We start from the raw sequence: 20019 nt of genomic DNA, 5'->3' as shown, positions 1-20019 counted from the left end.
GAGAGGGGAAATGTTTAAGCTTTAATCTTGGAAACAGCTTCCTGATAGTAGATTTACGAGCAATGGGAATAGTCTTTTTTGCAGCAGGCTGGAAGCACTGTTGCACAGGGCTTTAAAAACAAGACCGGATAAAAGAGCAGACAATAGACATGAGGAATGGATTTAGCTTTGACCAGAAGATGGATAGGACCCGATGGTTCACTTCCAGCTCTAGCTACCCTGCCCATACATCAGCAGCAAATCTCACCTCTGCCTTCTGTGGCATTTCCCCATTTACAGCAGCAAAGGTTGTCAGGACATTACTGCACCACTATGAAAGGCATCCAAACAAATGTGACCAGCCCAAATTTCTATCCCCCCCTCTCACCCCACTGCAGCTGTGGAGGTGACCTCGTGGGGCTGCTACAGAACCTCATTTTTCAGCTAACGCCCAGGTGTAGTAGCCAGAACCAGGGGCCTGACACACCCACCTTTTGTGCGGGAGCCTGTGGAAGGGGTAGCTTTGTTAATACATGTGTCTTGTTTAACTTGGACCTTGAAGTAGCTGAACTTTTTCTGACTTAGTTCTCCCTGTATATATATATATCACACTTTCCTGTAATCAACCTTTCCTTTTTTCCTGACTTGGCCTTTCCCAGCAAGTTCCTGGGTATTGGTTTTCTTCAAAGCTGCTTTAGTGCTGCTGAAGGATGTTGAGGTGACAGCTCTGGCGATCCAAGCACTATACTCGCCCATGAAAGCTGTCCAGCTCAGGCAGCTGCAACACGGGCTTCACAGCTACTCACCCCCATGGTCCTGCTTCCAACCCCAGTATGACCTGATTACAGCAAGGGGTGAAAAAGCTAAAGCAGCTAACAAGGGCAGCACCTCTCCATACCTAGCAGAGATTCCCCTGACTTCCTGCATGTATAGCAACCATGGGTGAACATCAAGCTGCTCAGCTGCATGCGGCCAAGCCCCCATCACTTCAGGCAGCAGCAGCTGTGTGGATGCACAACACACAGACTGCAGCTGGCTCCGATGTGGTGCCCAAGAGGCTGCAGCAGAGCTGGCAGTCCCAGGGGCTCATGCTCCACTCTCAGACCCTTCGACAGGGTCTGTTGGGAAGATTGCCTGAGGCTCAGCCTCATAAAACTGCTGAGCCAATGCCCTGATAAGGGATTAGATGCAAAAATCTGACCTCAGCTGAGTACAGTGAGTCAAAAGCACTCTGATTTCAGGCTTATTGCCCCACAAAAACACCGGTGAAATAATTTCATTAACCCTCAGCACCTCATTTCCTTCCTTCCTTCCTTCCCTCAGACAAGCTGAAGCCTAAAATAGTATTTTGCATTCCTCATATTTGACTCCAAAACTAATTAATACCCAATTAGCAAAACGCTCTTCTCACAGCAGCCTGGCTTCACCATGCAACCTGCCCACCCCTGGAAATAGCAGAAGCACCCTACAGGGCTCCTAGCTCCTCCCAAAAGGCTTTTCTGACAGAGCATCTGGAGAGAACTGCACTAAAGCAATAGAAAAGAGGAAAACAGTGAAATTAAAGCCCTGCATGCAAACTTACCTCTGCCCCATGTGCACACACAACTCTTACATGCCCACAAACTCACGCTGTGATAACTCCCCCGATGCTGCAAGCACGGCTGCTCTTCACCAGCTTCTAGCAGCCCCTAAAGGCAAAAACACAAGTTACTTTCTGCCTCCTCTTGTTGGTACCCGTACTACAATGCAGGGCTGAAAACACAGTCCAGCCTGCTTTCCTGAGCTCATGGAAACGAAGAGGCAATTTTTTATTGGGATAAAAGGGCCTGGCAAAGCCCTTGGATTCAATGCAGGGAAGGGGACAGGAAAGAAGATGGAGCACAGGTCTTCCTTCATTTGGACCTCACAGCTATTTCTCACCCTCTCAGCACCCAGGCCAAGCATGAGTCAAATGAGAAGGCTGTGCAGATGATGGAGAGTAACTGCAAAGAAAGGGACATGAGCCTAAGCTGGGAAGGAAACCTCACCCAGTAGAGCCCTGAACATCACGCCATGAGACATCAAGCCCCCTCACTACAAAGTCTTTCTTGCTCAAGGCCCACACACACCAGGTATGGGCTGAGAGCTTCACAGGCAGGGAACTGGCTGTTTCTGGCATGCAGGGACTATGGGCCAGGAGAGGCTGTAACAGGTATTCCAAATACATGCGGCAGATGCAGCAGCTACAGAGGGAGCAGAGGTCAGCGAGTGCAACCTCACACAGAGCATCCGACACTTGACGTGTCAGCCTGGGCTTCCACGCACAGACCAAACGCAAGGGCAGACTTTGTGTCCCAGCCAGTCTCAGAAGCCCCAGCCCTCGCTTACTGCGTTAGCAGGACAGCCTCATTAACGCAGCCATCAGGAACACGTGGCAGCACCTCAGTCCTGGAGTTAGTTTTGTGTTGGCTGCAGCCCACGTCAGAGGACAACCCCAGTCCCCAGAGACAAGGCGGCCTCGTCTCACGGCCCATCCATCCAACCTGCGGCCTGTCCACGGCAGGAGGAAGACACAGTGGCATGCAGCCCGCTGCAGGCCCAGACCAGTTCTTCCTGTGGGGGATGAGTGGTGGAAAGACAAAGCCCTCCTGCACCTCAGCTGGGCTGAGCTCAAAAACGTTTCCAAAGGGGAAAATGGAAAATCCCGTTGCCAGAGCAGCCACAACAAAGTTCTGCCTGTGGGACAGCTCCAACATAGATTTACAGCTCTGTGCCACGGGACATGGCTCATCTCTCAGCTTAGGCTGCACACCTAGCAACCAAGCCTTGCATTAAAAAAATTAAAAACCCAAACACACAAAACACCCACACCCAGTGCCCTGCATCTCTGCAGAGAGCTCCATCTTAGAATCATAGAATCACATGGTTGGATGGGACCTATAAGATCATCTAGTCCAACCGCCTTCCCACTACCATTGCTGCCACAGCTACTAAACCATATCCTGTAGCTTCTCATCAAGCCGCCTCTTGAACACTGCCAGGGACGGAGACTCCACCACCTCCCTGGGCAGGCCATTCCAGTGCCTGACCACTCTTTGGGAGAAGAAGCTTTTCCTCACGTCCAATCTAAACCTCCTCTGGTACAACTTGTGGCCATTTCCTCGGGTCCTGCTTGTTGCCTGGGAGAAGAGGCCAAACCCCTGTTCATCACAACCTGCCTTCAGGAAGCTATAGAGTGCAATGAGGTCTCCCCTGAGCCTCCTCTTCTCCAGACTAAACAATCCCAACTCTCTCAGCCGCTCCTTATAAGACTTGTGCTCCAGACCCCTCACCAGCTTTGTTGCCCTTCTCTGGACACGTTCCAGGGCTTCAATGTCTTTCTTGTAGTGAGGGGCCCAAAACTGAACACAAGTACTCAAGGTGCGGCCTCACCAGTGCCGAATACAGGGGGATGATTACCTCCCTGCTCCTGCTGGCCACACTATTTCTAATGCAGGCCAGGATGCCGTTGGCCCTCTTGGCCACCCGGGCACACTGTCGGCTCATGTTCAGCTGAGCATCAACCAACACCCCCAGGTCCCTTTCCTCTTCACAGTCCTCCAGCCACTCAGCTCCGAGCCTATAGCGCTGCATGGGGTTATTGTGGCCAAAGCGCAGGATCCGACACTTGGCCTTGTGGAACCTCATGCCATTCAGCTCAGCCCAGTGATCCAGCCTATCCAGATCCCTCTGAAGGGCCTCCCTACCCTCAGGCAGATCAACACCGCCACCCAACTTGGTGTCATCTGCAAACTTACTGAGGGTACACTCAATCCCCTCGTCTAGGTCATCAATAAAGATATTGAACAAGATGGGCCCAAGTACCGACCCCTGGGGGACACCACTTGTAACAGGCTGCCAGCTGGACTTGACTCCATTAACCACCACCCGCTGGGCATGGCTCCCTAGCCAGTTCTTTATCCAAAGAAGGGTATACCTACCCAGCCCACAGGCAGCCAGTTTCCCTAGGAGAATACTGTGAGAGACCGTGTCAAAGGCCTTGCTGAAGTCCAGGTAGACCACATCAACAGCCTTTCCCTCATCCACCAGGCTGGTCACCCAGTCGTAAAAGGAAATGAGGTTGGTCAAGCACAACTTGCCTTTCGTGAACCCGTGCTGGCTGGGCCTGATCCCCTGGATGCCACGCATATGCCGAGTGATCTCACCCAAGATGATTTGCTCCATAACTTTCCCGGGTACTGAGGTCAGGCTGACAGCTGACACCTATAAAGAGGTGAAAGAGCCAGATCCTCTCCCCAAAATCACTGAACCCCTCAGAAGCCATGAGACAAAAGCCCTCGGGTGTTGCTTTCCTGTCCCTCACGCCATGACTAGCCCTGCTCCCGCTCCAGAGGAAGGCCTGGGGCGGCAGCCGGTGTTAATCCCGGATCTCTCACAGGATGCCACCCAGGAGGTGTCCCAAAATAGAGAGGCCCTGAAGAGCCGAAAGAAGGAACGACATCTCTTCCACGGGCGAGGGCCACGCACCGGCCTCCTCTCGCCGCTGGCACAGCCCCGACGTGGGGGGGGCTGCAGGCAGACCCTCGACCGGGCCTGAACCGCCCCCCAGCAAATCCAGAGGGCTCAGGGCCGCCCGCAGCCGGACAGGCACAGCCCTCACCGGCGCCGCGACCCCTCACAAAGCCCAACCGCAGCAGCACCGACCCGCCCCTGGCCCCCCGCCCGCCGCTGTGGGGCGGCCGGGCCTCGGCCGGGCCTTTTGTACCCGCCCTCCCCCGCCTCGCGCCCCGTCACGCGGGCCCGCCCCGCCTCTCGCGTCATCGCCGCGTGCGGGAGCATGGCGGCTGTGGCGGCGGGGGTGGCGCCGGTTCGTGCCCGGTGAGTGCGGGCCCACGGGCTGCCCCGCCCCGCCCCTGCCCCTCCATAGTCCCCCCGGAACGTGCCTTGTCAGCCATAGCCCCCCCGGAACGTGCCCAGCCCCGCCATAGCCCCCCCGGAACGTGCCTCGTCAGCCATAACCCCCCCGGTACGTGCCCAGCCCCGCCATAGCCCCCCCGGAACGTGCCCAGCCCCGCCGTAGCCCCCCCGGAACGTGCCCTACCCCTCCATAACGCCCTCCGTACGTGCCCAGCCCCTCCATAGCCCCCCCGGTATGTGCCTTGTCCAGCGATAGCCCCCGGTGCGTGCCCAGCCCCCTCCCATAGCCCCCCCGGTACGTGCCCTGCCCTGCCATAGCCCCCCCGGTACCTGCCATGCCCCGCCATAGCCCCCCGGTAGGTGCCCTACCCCTCCATAGCCCCCCGGTAGGTGCCGTGCCCCTCCATAATGCCCTCAGTACCTGCCCTGCCCCACCATAGCCCACGGTACGTGCCCAGCCCCTCCATAACGTACCTGCACTGCCCCTCCATAGCCCCCCAGTACCTGCCCTGCCCCGCCATAGCTCCCCCAGTAGGTGCCCTGCCCCACCATAGCCTCCCAGTACCTGCCCAGCCTCCTCTCCCCCTGGCAGACCCTTCTCCCCCTTCTCCCCGGACACCTCGCTCCCCACCCTCACTGGGGTCCCACGGGTGCTCTGGCTCCGCAGGTTCCTCACCTCCAAGGAGCAGTTCCATGCCTACCTGCGGGCCAAGGGCGAGCCCGGCGGCCAGGCTGGCGGTGGAGGCGAGGAGGAGGAGGAGGTCGAGAAGAAGAAGGAGGAGGAAGAGGAGGTTGGCAACTGCCAGAGCGAGCCCCCCTCCAAACGGGTGAAGTCGGAGGATCTTGGTCAGGACGGGGAGAGCCAAGAGGATGCCGGAGCAGAGAAGGAGCCCGTGGAGCGGAAGCGGGCCCGGGGACAGAATAAGAGCAGGCCGTGCATGAAACCCAACCACTACGAGCAGAGCAGGCTGTGCCCGTCAGTAACGCAGGTAGGGGCCCTGCTCTGCGCTGCTCTGGGAAAGGGAATTTGGGACCCCGGTGGGCCCTTCCTGCTCAAGCGCTGCATTTGTTTTTAGGTCTAGGAAAGCACATTGGAGACAGAGCCGCACCAGGGCAAACTCCCAGCAGGGAGAGCGTAGCAGGGGGCTGTGCGGGCAAAACCGCCTGTATTGGCTGGCTGGGAGAGGGTGACGCAGGATGAGCTGAGTGGGACAAGTGAAGTTGCAGATTCCCTAAAATGTCCCCTCCAGTGGGTACATCAGTGTCCTTCTGTGGCATGTTCCAGCAGTCAGCTTCCTGGGAGCCTTTCATGGGGCACCTGACGTCACCTGGGGAGCTCAGAGCAGTTCTGGCCCCTCTCTGGGCTGGGGCAGGCCCAGGCTCACCTCGCTTGTGCTGGAAGGTACTGGCACGACTGGGTGGGCAAGCAGAGGGCAGAGGTTTTAACCTCCTCTTTGTTGTTTTCAGGGGTGTGCAGAGAAGTGCTACTTCGGTCCGCGGTGCCGCTTCCTTCACGACGTCGGCGAGTACATGGCTGCAAAGCCGGCTGACCTGGGGCATAGCTGCGTGCTCTTCGAAACCTTTGGCAAGTGCATTTACGGCGTCACCTGCCGCTTTGCCCAGGCTCACCTCGGGGACAGCTACCAGAACATCGTTAACACAGACCTGGCCAAGCAGTGGGAAGGGAAGTTGCTGGTGAGAAACAACCTCTCCAAGGACCTCCAGCAGCAGCTGCGCAAGAGGAAGTTTAGCTTCAAGAAGGCTGATGAGTACCTCCGTGATCTGGCCAAGCCCCACCGCGATGGTAGGAAGGGAGGCAAAGCCACAGGGTGCTCTGCAGAGGAGCAAGAGGTGTCCAACTGCACGACACCCCAGGAGGGCCTGAGAGACAGCCCCGAATGTCCTGTGCTACCGGAGCAGGGAGAAGATCCCAAACCGGATGCCTTGCAGAGTCCTGGCCCCACAGGTGGCGAGGAGGCTTCCTCCGTCAAAACAGTGGGCCCGGTGACAGATGAAGACATTATAAAGCTGCGGTCATGTGAGAAGAAGAAGGTGAGAGTTTGATCGAGGGCTGCCGTCTCTCATGTACCTGTCGAGTGGTTGACATTGTGCTTGGGAAGACAGAAGAGACCTCTTAGCTGGGTGAGAGGCAGGCAGAGGACAGAGCTGCCTGGGGACTGCGTTACTGTCATGAGGGGAAGGATGCAGGAAGGTGAGCTCGTGGGGCCATGGCGTTGTCCTTGGGAGGGGGTGAGAACCAAGAGAAGCTGCAGCCCCTTGCACGTGAAGGAGGGTAGGGGCTGAGCTGTCGGTGAGGGTGGAAACGATCTGCAAGGAGAGCCGAGGCTGAGGCTGGTTGGTTTGTCTGTGCTGCACGATGCTCTCCTGGGGTGAGAGCATTGCCTCCTTCCTCTCCTCACCACCTCCATCCTTGCATCCATTAGCCAGTCTTGCATCCCTCTATGTCTGTAACTGCTCTGAGTTTTCTGCAAGCTGAGCAGTGAAAACAAATTGAGCAGTCCAAGTTTCTGGTTCTTTTATCCAAACGATACATTCTCAGGGAATAGTTGAAGTTCTTGAACAAAACCAGTGATTTCCTGAGTTTCCCACTAAGTTTTGCCCAAGGCAAGTGATAAAATTGCTAACTGGAATATCTTCCTGTTTAACACTGCTGGTTCAGCTCTGCTGACATGCTCCTCCATCCTTGTTTTCCAGCTGGAAATCCAAGGCAAGCTTTACTTGGCACCATTGACCACGGTAGGTAGATAATTCTCTCCTTTTGTCAAAACTTGCTGTTGCCACACTTGGTTGAGAGCAAATCTCCTGACAAACCATCTGTCTTTCAGTGCGGTAACCTCCCCTTCCGAAGGATATGCAAGCGCTTCGGGGCAGATGTCACCTGTGGAGAGATGGCTGTCTGCACAAACCTGCTTCAGGGCCAGTCCTCTGAGTGGGCTCTCCTCAAACGGCATCATACTGAAGATATTTTTGGGGTGCAGGTGAGTGCTGTCCTCTTGATAACCAAACAAATGATAACTCCCTTCTGAGGAGAAAGGCTGTTTCTTGAACTCATGCAACCTGTCCCCCTTTGGTAGCTGGAGGGAGCATTTCCAGACACGATGACGAAATGTGCAGAGCTCCTGAACCAGACAATTGAAGTGGACTTTGTAGACATCAATGTTGGCTGTCCCATTGACCTGGTCTACAAGAAGGTAAGAGGACTTTCTGTAGCACCTTTTGCTTCCTTCAGCAGATGCTTGTCCTTTGCCTCATCTCCTGTTCTGATCTGCTCCTGCCGGTTGATCCAGAGCTCCCAGTTCATTTACGGACACTAGACTTCAGTGAGAAGGCAAATAAGCTGTTCAAAGAGCAGGGGATGGTTAGCTGTCTCTCCCTGGCAGGAGGCAGAAGTTGGGAGGGAAAAGGGCTGGGCGTTTTCTGTTGTTGAAAAGTCCCTTTTCTCCAAGTCTTGAGATGCTCCAAGTCTTGAGTCTCCAAGTTTTACCTTCATCCCCTGAGAAGAGGGCTGCTGTTGAGCAGCTCTGAGAAGGCTCTTCACTATGCAAGGAGGCAGAAATTAGAATCATAGAATCATAGAATGGTTAGGGTTGGAAGGGACCTTCAAAGCCCACCCAGTCCAACCCCCCTGCCAGGAGCAGGGAGATCTCCAACCAGATCAGGTTGCTCAGAGCCCCGGCCAACCTGGCCTTGAACGTTTCCAGGGATGGGACATCCACCGCCTCTCTGGGCAACCCGGGACAGTGTGCCACCACCCTCAGTGTAAAAAATTGCTTCCTAGTATCTAATCTGAATCTACCTCCCTCTATTTTAAAACCATCACCCCTCGTCTGTCCCAGCAGGCCCTGCTGAAGAGTCTCTCCCCACCTTTCCTGCAGCCCGCTTTGGGCACTGGGAGCCGCTCTCAGGTCTCCCCGGAGCCTCCTCTTCTCCAGGCTGAACAGCCCCAGCTCTCTCAGCCTGTCCTCATAGGAGAGGTGCTCCAGCCCTCAAATTCTTGACTGTGCCACTTTTTGTCCCCCAGGGAGGAGGCTGTGCTCTGATGACACGGTCCAACAAGTTTGAACAGATCGTCCGAGGGATGAATTCGGTGAGTTGGAGCACCTGCCAGCAGCGGGAGATGAGCTGATGGAGCTGGCTCCTGCCTCACCCTGGCCTCACTCTCTCATTTCTGCAGGTGCTGGACGTCCCACTGACTGTGAAGATACGGACAGGGGTGCAAGAAAAGATTAATGTGGCTCATAAAATAATCCCCAAGATCCGGGAGTGGGGAGCATCCATGGTCACGGTACAGGGATGCTTGCTGTGACATGAGATTGTTGGCTCGTGTCTCAGGAACTCTGCTTGCATGTCAGCCTAGAGCACAATGTGGGGGTGACCTTACCCTTCCCCACAGCTGAGCAGCTCTTTCAAACACCTTTGACCGGCTCCGAACTACCTTTTATTTTTTTCCTGCTAATAACCAAGAAAAATTCAGATGCAGAGAGCATTTTCCTAGGTGCTCCTGACCCTTGTATCCGTTACAGAAGGAGATGGTTTCTGCGGTGCTCTGGAACAGCGATTTCAGCCAAATAAGCCTCGTTATAGCAGGGGTGGGGAAGCAATGGGGTCGTCTCATTTGCATGGGGATGAGTAGTTCCTGCCCACAGTGAATATTCCCTTTCGATGTGAACAGTCACTTCCCACTCTGCCTTGCAAACAGCTGAAACATTACTCAGAAAGCATCCAGCCCTTTCTCAGCTCTGCTAATGACTTCCACAGCCCGGTCTGCTAGCAACGGCCTGGGCCATACATCCAGAGGGATTGTTTACCCCAGCCTGGTGTCATTGCCTTTCCTCCAGCAATGAAGCACTTTCCTCCAGCCTTCCCGTCCTGCCCTGCTTCCTCCAGGGCGTTTGCTGAAGTCTCACTGTGACTTTCTTCCCCAGCTCCACGGCCGATCCAGGGAACAACGCTACACGAGGGGTGCTGACTGGGACTACATAGCAGAGTGTGCTAAAATAGCAAGCCCCATGCCTCTTTTTGGTAGGTGTTTCTGTTGTTTTGTCACGTGGATTGAAAGTGCCGCATGCTTGATTTGAAATATCATTAAAAAAACAACATTCTCCCAAGGATGTTCAGCCTGGGGGAAGGGTTGGAGTATCCCTGCTGCTGCTGCTGACATGATGGAGTGAGTTACCAGCAGCGCTTGTGCAGCCTGGATCTGCCCGTGTGCTTGGGGCCAAGCGTGACAAGCACTGAGAGGAGTAGGAGGGGAAGGCACAGGCAGGACACAAACCACTTTGTTTTTAGCAGGTGCTTTCTCCCTTGGGGACCGTGACACAGACAGTCCCAGCTAAACCTTCAGGATAGGAGTTGGGAGTGGAGAAGAAGAGAGGGGAGGGCTCTCCTTCTCCTTGTAAGGGTAATATTAATCAGAAACATCCCTGGGAATCTCTAAACATGAGCCCCAGAGCCTCTTTGTACTATCTGGCTCTTGGACCCTGGGTCCATTTTGAATTTTATCCCATGCCTGGATTAACTCATTTTGACTTGCCCTCATGTATCACTTTGACCTCTGGCTTCTCCCTTCCTTCTGGACAGGAAACGGTGATATTTTGTCGTACGAAGATGCTAATCGAGCCATGCAGATGGGTGTTTCAGGAATTATGATTGCAAGGCAAGTGCCTGTGTTTCCCTGTTGCTTGAGCAGCAAGGTGCAATAGTAAAAAAAAAAAAGGAATTAAAAAAAATACCTAAACAAACCTGAAACATGAGAAGTTTCCTCTTGGTTAAACTACTGTTTGAAACTTGGTAAAAATCTTGGTAAATGCTGTGGGAACTTGCAGCAGCTTCCTGTAGAAATTGAAAAAAAAAATTAAGCCGCATTGGCTGGCAAATAAGTGCTGGAAAGTCTCTTAAATCAGTTGGCATATTCAGAAACATCAGTCTGGGAATAACAATGCACCTTTTTTTGGCTACAGAGGGGCACTTATCAAACCTTGGCTTTTCACTGAAATTAAGGAACAGAGACACTGGGATATCTCCTCCAGTGAGAGGTTTGATATCCTCAAAGACTTCACCAACTATGGCCTTGAGCACTGGGGGTCAGATACTCAGGGAGTGGAGAAGACCAGGAAGTTCCTGCTGGAATGGCTCTCATTTCTGTGCAGGTAATTCCCAGCTGAGAGGCTCGCGTACACAGTGAGCCTGTACCATTTGAGCAGTAGCAGCCCATTACGTTTCATTGCAGGTATATCCCAGTTGGCTTATTAGAATGTCTACCTCAGAAAATTAACGAGCGGCCGCCTTACTACATGGGGAGAGACTATCTGGAAACGCTGATGGCAAGCCAAAACGTGGACGATTGGATTAAAATAAGGTAATAAAGCATTGAACTTCATTTAAATTGCTAGGAAGGGACATTGCAGAGCCCCACAAAGTCACTCTGCCTGCGTGCATCCTCCAGAGAGGGGATAATGACTCTTTCCCATCCGTTTAAGAGGTTGTAAGAAAGCAGCAAGGGTTAACCAGCGCTTTACTTTGAGGTTTTAACTGAGCTTGAAGTTCCCTTAAAGATCTTTCAGTCCCTGTATCTGCTTCAGCAGGTCATCCAGTACCCGCTGCAAATCTAGAATAGTTGACCTCTCTCATGACACGCTGCTCATCCCAGCACAGTCGTAGGAACCAGCAGAGAAGAGCGGAATGATGGGACGTCTCAGGCTTTCAGCATCAGATTCTTCCGTGCTCTACTGGGACAGTCCCACCCTGCCAGGCCCGTACAGAGGCCAAGCTGGAAGGCAGTCCCCATCCCCACGTTAGGAGAGCTGAGCATTTTCCCCATTTTTCATTACCTGATTTCTGAGTTCATACCACAAAGTGTAGGAAACTGTTTTTCCCCACATCCGCAGGTCCTCAGGCACTGACTTGAAATGACTTTGTAAGCTGAAAGACAGATAAAATGAGAACTGGAGCAGCCAGCTGCTGTTTCCCATCTCATGGAAACAGAGATTAGCAAAAATAGAGCATGGCTGCAGCCTTTCTGGTTTTGCTAATCCTCATCCATGTTGTTAGTGCTGTGAACAGCTGCCTAAGGCCACATTACAAGTGTATCAAGATCAGAATTTTTTAAATGCCATTCTTCAAGGAGAACCTGCCTATGTTAGACTGCACAAAGCTCTGTGACCTGTGGTCTTCGCAGTGCCATGTAAGACATTTATAGCCATGAGAACTCAAAATTTGAAAGCAGTTTGGGTTTATTCATTAGAGCTCATTTTAAGGAGACACTGATCAGAAGCAGGGTTTTGTGAGCACACTCCATTTCTGCTTTTCTGCTGCAGATTCAGGCTCTTGCTTTGCAATTCTATGCCCTGCTGGGATACTCTTTCTGACATGTCTTAGGGAAAGTTTTAGTGATGCTGTGTTGAACCAGCATCCAGGAAATAAGTTAAGCCTCCTTGACTATAAAGAAAATTATTCTGCACTAAAGATGCAGTGTGTGTTCCAAAGCATGAAATAGTTGAAGTCTTAAGCTAGGATAAATCTAGTCGCAATAGAACTGGCTTACATCATTTTAGCATCCGACCTTCGCACTTTTTGCACTAACAGGGTTTTGGCTCTGCACGAGCACAGGGAGAGGTGCGGAAGGAGCTTTGCAGAGGCTCGTGTTGATTTTAGGCATGTCATTGCAAGCGGCAAGGCTGGTGTTCAGGTTACCAAACTTAGGAACCCATTTTGGTAACGACCCTTAGTGACTCCCCAGCAAAAAGGGCATTGCCCACATCTGGAGGCTGTGGTTCAGAGTTAAAGCATCTCCAGTGCTGTGGTTCAGAGTTAAAGCATGGGTTTTGTGCAGCAGCCCTAAGTTTTCAGGAGGGTAAAGGCTTGGTGTGACACACCTGACTGCCGTCACCATCACTGTAAAGCCACAGGGCCATACAGTGACTGGCTTCCAGGCTCTGTTGTACTGAACACAAACCTATCCTTGTTTTTTGTTTCTTTTTTGATCTTTTATTTCTTTCTTCCAGTGAGATGCTTCTGGGACCCGTACCTACCAGCTTCACCTTCCTGCCTAAACACAAGGCCAATTCCTACAGATAGGACTGATGAGGCCTTTCACCATGGCATCAAGTCAAGAGGAGGCTTTACGACGGTGTGTGTGTCAAGGAGCAGAGTTGCTCAGCTGTGCTCTGAAATGAAATAAAGTTTTACATTTTTAGAAGTGCTGTTGCTTTCACACTCCCAGCATCAGTCCCTGCCACGAGTTACACAGCAGATTGCCTTGCACAATCTTGCAGCCAGAGATGCCTCCCTAACACAGAATGATCTGTTTAATTAACAGGATCCAGGTCAGGAGAGATCTTTAGCCTCCAGTTCACAGCAGGAGTTGTCCCGACTCCCCCACACCACACACTGCTCACATAGCGGGAGCGAGGGGCCTCCGTTCCTACCAGGATGTCACTGGTGCTGTGAAACACTCTGAGTACGAGGAGGGGATGTTCTAACCCAGTCCCTGGGGTCCTGGAGAGCACACCCAGCCCCGGCATCTCATCATCAGCTGCTGTGCAGAATCTGCTCCTTTTCTGCGAGCATGCGGGGGCAGGAACCATCCCCTCCTGGGTGTCACGCACCCGGGGAAAGCGTGGCCCCCTCCGAGGGGGATCCAGAGCTGCTTGTTCCCTGATCGAGGGTGACAGCACCGCTTGAGCGAGGGCTGGGGAAAGCACGGCATCGCGTGACCCTGTGTGACCTTCCCTCACGCCCGCGAGGTCCCCTCTCCTGTCCCTGTGTCACTGCACCCAGCGCAGCGGCAGGAGCACAGGCCATGGTCACAAATGCATTTGCCAAGGGGCACAAGGCTGCGGATGCAGCTTGGTCCCCACACTGCTCACGTGAATCAACAACTTCATTTCGCACCCAAAAAATACCATTTACAGCAAAAAGCACTTGGCACCCACAGCCCGAGAGCCACATGTTGGGGTCGGGGACAACCCAGCCCCCTCACCCTTTCCCTCCCCAGGAGGAACTGGGGGCAGGACGGAACACGGAACCCCACCTTCCATCCTGGAGACCCCAGAGTCCTTAGCAGCCCGCAGTCAGAACCCACCATGGCGCTGCCACCACGCGGTCCCCGCGCCTCCTCGCCATCCCGGCCACATCGGGCTTTTCTGCTCCCGGAGAGCTTCTCCCCCCGAGGTAGGGACCGAGCCCGACCCCTGCAGCCCGGGGATGCTCTTGGGGACAAGAGCGGAGGTGACTGCCGGCCATGGCTCATGTCTCTCTTTCAGGCTCAGCCAACCTGTGCCAAGTGCCAGGGCTGGAGCAGCCCTTCCCCGCAGCCTGGGCGCCCATGGTGGGGGCGGCACCCGAGGCCCCCCAAGCAGGTATGGCACCCCTGTCTGCTCTGGCACCCTGCCACCTTGGGCACCTTCAGCATCCCCCAAGCCCTGGCACTGCCAGCATCCCCACCACTCCTGTCCCCCCGGCAGTTTTGGCACAGGCAAGACTACTCCCCAGTTTTCCACCCCATCCCACTGGCACAGCAGCTCACCCCTTGGGTAGTGCCCCGATCACACGCTGCCCACCTGCCTGGTGCAGAGCCGGGAGATGTCGGCTATGGGGGCTGGCTCGGCGGGTGCCCCGGGAGGGTCCCACGTCCCAGCATGGCCCCGTCTCCCCTACACAGGGCTGCAGAGGGCTCCGTGCGGCTGCCTCTATGACCCCCGCCTCTTCCACGTGCAGTGGACCAACATCATCCTGCCTCCACCGGCCACCTCCTCGCTTGGCCACAGCACCGCTGCTCTGCCAGGCGCTGCCCTGTGGGGCCCCGGGGGCTGCAGGACCCAAGTGGTCTGGGCAGCCCCAGGGACCCCCCAGGGCCAACAGTTGGCACCCCACAGCCATCAGGGGACAGCGGTGGCCCCAGCTCCTCCCGTGCTGCCAACGTCCATCCCTGGTAACCAGCACATCGAGGGACACGCTGTGCACATCAACATCCCCGGCACGGCCACCCTCGTGGAAGCACCCCCGGGCAGCGACGGCCCCCCCACCTCCCCTGCTGCCCCCCACAGCCCAGCCCCTGGGGACCTGGCAGACCACTTCACTGTGTCCAAGGAGGAGCTCCTCCACGAGGCCCTAAGCCTCTTTGATTGCTCCTTGGACACGGTGCAGCTCAGCCAGAATGGTCTCAGCAGCGTCCCCACGTCTGGGGACTCTGCTGGCACCAGCACAGCCATCCCCCAGCACGACTTCGCCTCCCTCTCGCTGCCCGAGGAGCTGCTCAGCCCTGACTACAGCATCCCGGGGATGGACGATGGCATCGTGGGCATCGATGAGTTAATCGCCGAGATGCAGCCCCGGGAACCATGGCAGGACATGGACCTGGATCTGCCCCCGGTCTGGCCTGCCATGGCAGAACAGAGGGCTTGGAGGAGCGTGGGGTAGCTCTGACTGGACCGTTTCTCTTGGTTTTGGTCATTAAAGTTGTTTGAGCAGAACTGCTGCGTGCCTGTGTCCGAGAGGGAGCGCAGGGGGCACCGGGAAACAGCACCCAAGAGATGCCAAAGTCCCGCTGGGCCAAAGGGCCCCGAGCCACCCCCAGGGCTGAGTCAGTGCCAGCGGGGCAGGCAGTGGCAGAAGGGGGACTCTCCTGTCCCCTTCCTTTGGCGAGGTCCCTGCAGGACTCACAGACACGGCCCCACGCAGCACAGAGCCCCAGGACAACGACAGATCTCGGCGCCAGCGTGGGGACAGACACACACCACAACAAGAGCCACAACACCTCTGACTTTAACACAGCTGGCATCCAGTCCAGCGGGGACGGGGCTCAGCGCAAAGCCCGTCAGAGCCTCAAGACAATTGCGCCCTTCTCGCGCGCTCAGCTGTGGAGCCTGGCTTTGCCTCAGTGCCGCAGCAAAATAACTCCAAATCAGCGCAGGAATGGCGAGGGACAGAGCTGCAGGCCAGGCTGGGACCCTCCTCCCCTTGTCTGCCTGCACCCTGGGCAGCTGCAAGACCATGAAGGGGGAACGAAAAATAATTAAAAAAAAAATCACTGCACTGACCAGCAAGTGCCTGGAAACTTCATTTCTCTTTATTGCTCACTTCCCACCTGAGCTCCACAGCCTGGGGCCAGTGCAGCCAACGGCTCCTTTGGGAAGCGGCATCGCCTTTCTGGGTCTGGCTTGCAGCGGGTGTGGGGTGAAGGCCCCGTCAGGGCCGTGCCCCAGCACTGGTGGTTGGGGGCTGAGCCCCCTCCTTATGGCAGTCCCAGTGACGCCGCTGGGGCGGCAGGCGCCGCTCTGGACCCCGGGCAGGTGCAATCCCGTTGGCATCAGCTCGGCACAGCGCAGCTCCGGGTCTTGCCTCGCCGCCGCGAGCATCGTCCTTGCCCCAGAACTCCTGTCCCCTGGAGCAGCTGCATCGCCACTGCCCGCGGCTCTTACAAGCCACAGGGAGTTCTGCTCAAGAGGAGGAGGAAAACAAGGAGGAACACAAAAGAAAAGAAAAATGCCCAAACCCAAACGTAAAGGAGCCTCAGGGCCGCAGGACGAGCTCTCCACGCCCAATGCGGCTGCAGAAGCCCTTGGTGCCATCGGGCCCGTGGGGCCGGCGAAGAGCCCCATCCCGCTGGCCGAGGGGCTCAGGCAGGCCCTTGGCTGCCGGGGGATTGCCGGGAATAGGTCTGGCAGTGGGAGAGGGGCTGCTGCCCCAGGGCTCCCAGGCCCCCTCCACGCTCCCCCAACTGCGGGGGCTCTCATTGCTGGAGCAGAGCCCGGAGCAGCTGCTGCTGCCCAAGCCCATCCCCAGTGGGGGGAAGACTTTGCTGGCCAGGAGCGATCCAGCGAAGGCGTCGCCAAAGTTGCCGAGCTTGAAGCCACTGCCTGGCCAGGCCGGTGCCGCGGGGTCCTCGTTCTGGAGGAGGGGAGGTGACGGTAGGGCACGGCGCGACCGCGGGGAACCACAGAGCGGGGAGTCCCCGATACCACAGGAGAAGGCGGCTGCCGCTGCTTGCGCCTTCCAACCCAGCTGGCCCACCAGCTCCTCCACCACCTCCCTCTCGGCCCCAACTTTCTTCTTGGAGCCCTTCCCGCAGAGCCGCACCACTCTGACGCTCTGGCCGCCTGGGCGGCTCTGGCGGCCCAGCTCCTCCAAGGCCCTGCGGGCGCTCTCCAGGCTCTCGTACTCCACCAGCGCGCAGCACTTGCTCAGCAGCTCGGGGAAGCGCGAGGCGTATCTCCGCACATCTGAGGGCAGCTTGCGGCCCGGCCGCAGGATGCGGATGGAGGCGATGGCACCAAAAGGGCTAAACATCCTCGCGATGGTCTCCAGGAAATTCTTCTGGAGTGGCGGCAGCGTGTCCCGCTCCTGGGGCAGCAGCTCCCAGGCCAGCAGCAGTTTGCTGGGGGGGACGCTCAGCAGGGACTCGGGGATGGGGACCCGCCGCCGCACTTTGGTGCCCTCCTCGTTCACCTCCAGCAGCTCCGAGAACCGCAGGGCATAAAGCGTGAGCCGCCAGTCACGCGTCAGGTACTTCACCTGCAAGAGAGAGGGGGCCACCGCGCCCCCATCAGTCTCCCCAGGCAGGGACCACCCTATGCCCATCACCCAGCCAGGCCGCAACCCATCAATCTGCAGCCGCAGACAGGCAATGTCCCCCTTTCATGTCAGCGGCTTCGGGTCTGCAGAAGTTCCCCAGCACCCCCGGGCTGTGACAACCAGCCACAGCTTCCCCGTACACTGGTGGGAACGCTGCTTCCCACCCTGGCTGGTGGGCACCACGGGCTGCCTACCTTCTTGAAAGACGTCAGCAGTTTGATGCTGACGAAGCCCATCCTGTTCTTCTGGACATGTTTCAGGAGGAAAGCGTCCTTGGCCAGATTCTCATCCGAGAGGTAGAACTCCACCTGGGACACGATCCTCCGGACCAGCTGCAGGTCGGGGATGGAGGAGCTGCAGTCCAGCAGGCTGGCCCCCAAAATGTCGCTCACATCACAGAAGCTCCTGGCAGGGCAGCAGGGACACAGGTGTGAGCCGGGGGCCTTTGGGACGCGCAGCACTGCCCGGTCCAGGCTGCAGTCACGCGGGCAGCAGAGACGCCGAGGAGACCCAGTGCCACCAGCTTTGCCTGGTTCCAGCCTGCACGCTGCCAGCACTACCCCATGAACCTCAACTCCTCCCAGAGGAGGGACACATTCCTTCAGGGGCAAACACGAGGCAAGAGCGGGGCTCAGCCCCCACGCGCATCCCAGCAGCCACCCACCCGTTGAAGCTCTCAAAGAGGTCTTCCCGGCCAAGCGAGCAGCTCTGCGGTGGAAGTGGAGGCAGCACCGGGAAGGAATTTCTTTGTGCCGGCAGAAGGCTGCTGCAGCTGGGCTGGGAACCGAGCCCTAAGGGCAGCCCGGAGCTCCGAGATGCCATCGTCCTTCATCTGGGACCTGACAGGGGAGAAGGAGAAGGGCTGAGACACTGCCCAACTGCGGCCAGCCCCAGGGCAGGGCCCTGCTTGGGGCTGCAGCCGCCAGCCCCGGGACAGGGCGGCAGAGGCTGCTCCTCGCCGTGCCCTGACCTGCTCGGCAGTGCTGGGAAGAGGAGGAAAATCCTGGCCCTACATCCCATAGACCCGCAGCCAGCAGCCCCCAGCCCTCCCTGCCTCCAAACCCAGGACCCTCAGAGGCTGAGGGGAAAGCAAGGAAGGAAAAGCCCTTAGACCCAGTAGGCTGCTGGTTTATATCAGCAGCCCCCAGAAGAGCCCCAGGGCGTGGTTACGGACCAGCCCCCAGACCCAGCAGGCTCCAGGTGAAACCAGTCTGCAGGGGAAACGGCCCCAGCTGAGCCCTGCCAGCACTCGGGCTCCTCCTGCCACCGCTGCTGGGCCAGGCCAGGCAGGGGAGGGGCACTGATACCAGTACCAGTGCCCGGTGGGGCAGGGAGCAGCTGCTGGGAGGCCGTGCCTCAGTTTCCCTGTCTTGTGCAGGGATGGGAACAGTCCCATGGAGGTGGATTCACTGCAGGGCACGGTTTGGGCTCCCTGTGCAGCCAGAGCGAGAGGCAAAGGCCCTTCCTCCTGCAGAAATCCCCCAGCCCAGGGAGAGGGAGCAGAAGAGCCCCAGGAACACGGTGAAAGCCAAGGAACGGCAGGGTGCCCCTAGCAGGGGGGGATTCTGCCCCTCTGCTCTGGTGAGACCCCCCTGCAGCGCTGCATCCAGCTCTGGAGCCCCCAACATCAGAAGGACATGGACCGGTTGGAGAGGGTCCAGAGGAGGCCACGCAGATGATGGGAGGGCTGGAGCAGCTCTGCTGTGAGGCCAGGCTGAGAGAGCTGGGGCTGTTCAGCCTGGAGAAGAGGAGGCTCCGGGGAGACCTGAGAGCGGCTCCCAGTGCCCAAAGGGGGCTGCAGGGAAGGTGGGGAGAGACTCTTCAGCAGGGCCTGCTGGGACAGGACGAGGGGTGATGGTTTCAAAATAGAGGGAGGCAGATTCAGATCAGATATTAGGAAAAAATTTTTTATGCTGCGGGTGGTGGAGCACAGTCCCAGTTTGCCCAGAGAGGCGGTGGATGCCCCATCCCTGGAAACGTTCAAGGCCAGGTTGGCCGGGGCTCTGAGCAACCTGATCTGGTTGGAGATGTCCCTGCTCCTGGCAGGGGGGTTGGGCTGGGTGGGCTTTGAAGGTTCTTTCCAACCCAAACCATCCTATGATTCTATGATTTTAGTGGAGGTTTGTTTAAAAAAACTACGTGCCTGAAACACCCTCAATGCTTCCCTGAATCCTTTGGGTGGGTTCCTGTTGGGATTGACACAAAGGTTTGTGCTGTGTCACATGGCTCTGGAGAACCAGAGGACAGACTCTTCAGCAGGGTCTGTACCAGTAGGACAAGAGGTGATGGTTTTAAACTGAAAGAGATTGACACTGAGGGTGGTGGAGCACTGGCCCAGGTTGCCCAGAGAGGTGGTGGATGCCCCATCTCTGGAAACGTTCCAGGCCAGGTTGGCCGGGGCTCTGAGCAACCTGATCTGGTTGGAGATGTCCCTGCTCCTGGCAGGGGGGTTGGACTGGATGACCTTTGAAGGTCCCTTCCCACCCAAACCATTCTGTGATGCTGTGATCCTAACCTGGCAGCGGGTGACAGAGCTGGTGTTCAGAAGAA

At 56.7% G+C, this 20019-nt stretch overlaps 3 protein-coding genes across 3 annotated transcripts; 2 read left to right on the top strand and 1 right to left on the bottom strand.

Annotated features, from left to right (window-relative positions):
• Positions 1 to 4780: 4780 nt before the first annotated feature.
• Positions 4781 to 13093, top strand: DUS3L (dihydrouridine synthase 3 like). Its single transcript, XM_086767266.1, has 13 exons — positions 4781 to 4836; positions 5543 to 5864; positions 6343 to 6927; positions 7591 to 7632; positions 7722 to 7874; positions 7971 to 8087; positions 8918 to 8983; positions 9071 to 9181; positions 9822 to 9918; positions 10477 to 10552; positions 10857 to 11045; positions 11126 to 11254; positions 12900 to 13093. Exons 1-13 carry the CDS (start codon positions 4796 to 4798, stop codon positions 12970 to 12972), a joined length of 2001 nt encoding a protein of 666 aa, XP_086623392.1. The 5' UTR covers positions 4781 to 4795; the 3' UTR covers positions 12973 to 13093.
• Positions 13094 to 14478: 1385 nt separating this feature from the next.
• Positions 14479 to 15315, top strand: PRR22 (proline rich 22). Its single transcript, XM_086767678.1, has one exon. The coding sequence runs from the start codon at positions 14479 to 14481 to the stop codon at positions 15313 to 15315; it is 837 nt and encodes a 278-aa protein (XP_086623804.1).
• A 1092-nt stretch (positions 15316 to 16407) lies between these two features.
• On the bottom strand, positions 16408 to 18291 carry LOC147597516 (uncharacterized). Its single transcript, XM_086767676.1, has 3 exons — positions 18134 to 18291; positions 17664 to 17874; positions 16408 to 17409 (listed from the first exon to the last, which is right to left on the bottom strand). Exons 1-3 carry the CDS (start codon positions 18289 to 18291, stop codon positions 16408 to 16410), a joined length of 1371 nt encoding a protein of 456 aa, XP_086623802.1.
• Positions 18292 to 20019: the final 1728 nt, after the last annotated feature.

The sequence above is a fragment of the Chlamydotis macqueenii genome, chromosome 26, assembly GCF_036417535.1.
Source record: "Chlamydotis macqueenii isolate bChlMac1 chromosome 26, bChlMac1.mat, whole genome shotgun sequence".
NCBI lineage: Eukaryota > Metazoa > Chordata > Aves > Otidiformes > Otididae > Chlamydotis > Chlamydotis macqueenii.
Note: the sequence above shows the minus strand (reverse complement) of the source record. Positions and strands in the feature narration are given on the sequence as shown.

Coding starts and splice junctions, on each gene's coding strand:
- DUS3L (XM_086767266.1), top strand. CDS start 4,796: ATGGCGGCTGTGGCGGCGGGGGTGGCGCCGGTTCGTGCCCG. Junction 4,837..5,542: donor GTGGCGCCGGTTCGTGCCCG/GTGAGTGCGGGC, acceptor CTGGCTCCGCAG/GTTCCTCACCTCCAAGGAGC. Junction 5,865..6,342: donor TGTGCCCGTCAGTAACGCAG/GTAGGGGCCCTG, acceptor TGTTGTTTTCAG/GGGTGTGCAGAGAAGTGCTA.
- PRR22 (XM_086767678.1), top strand. CDS start 14,479: ATGTCGGCTATGGGGGCTGGCTCGGCGGGTGCCCCGGGAGGGTCCCAC.
- LOC147597516 (XM_086767676.1), bottom strand. CDS start 18,291: ATGGCATCTCGGAGCTCCGGGCTGCCCTTAGGGCTCGGTTCCCAGCCC. Junction 17,875..18,133: donor CTCTTTGAGAGCTTCAACGG/GTGGGTGGCTGC, acceptor CTGCCCTGCCAG/GAGCTTCTGTGATGTGAGCG. Junction 17,410..17,663: donor TGCTGACGTCTTTCAAGAAG/GTAGGCAGCCCG, acceptor TCTCTCTTGCAG/GTGAAGTACCTGACGCGTGA.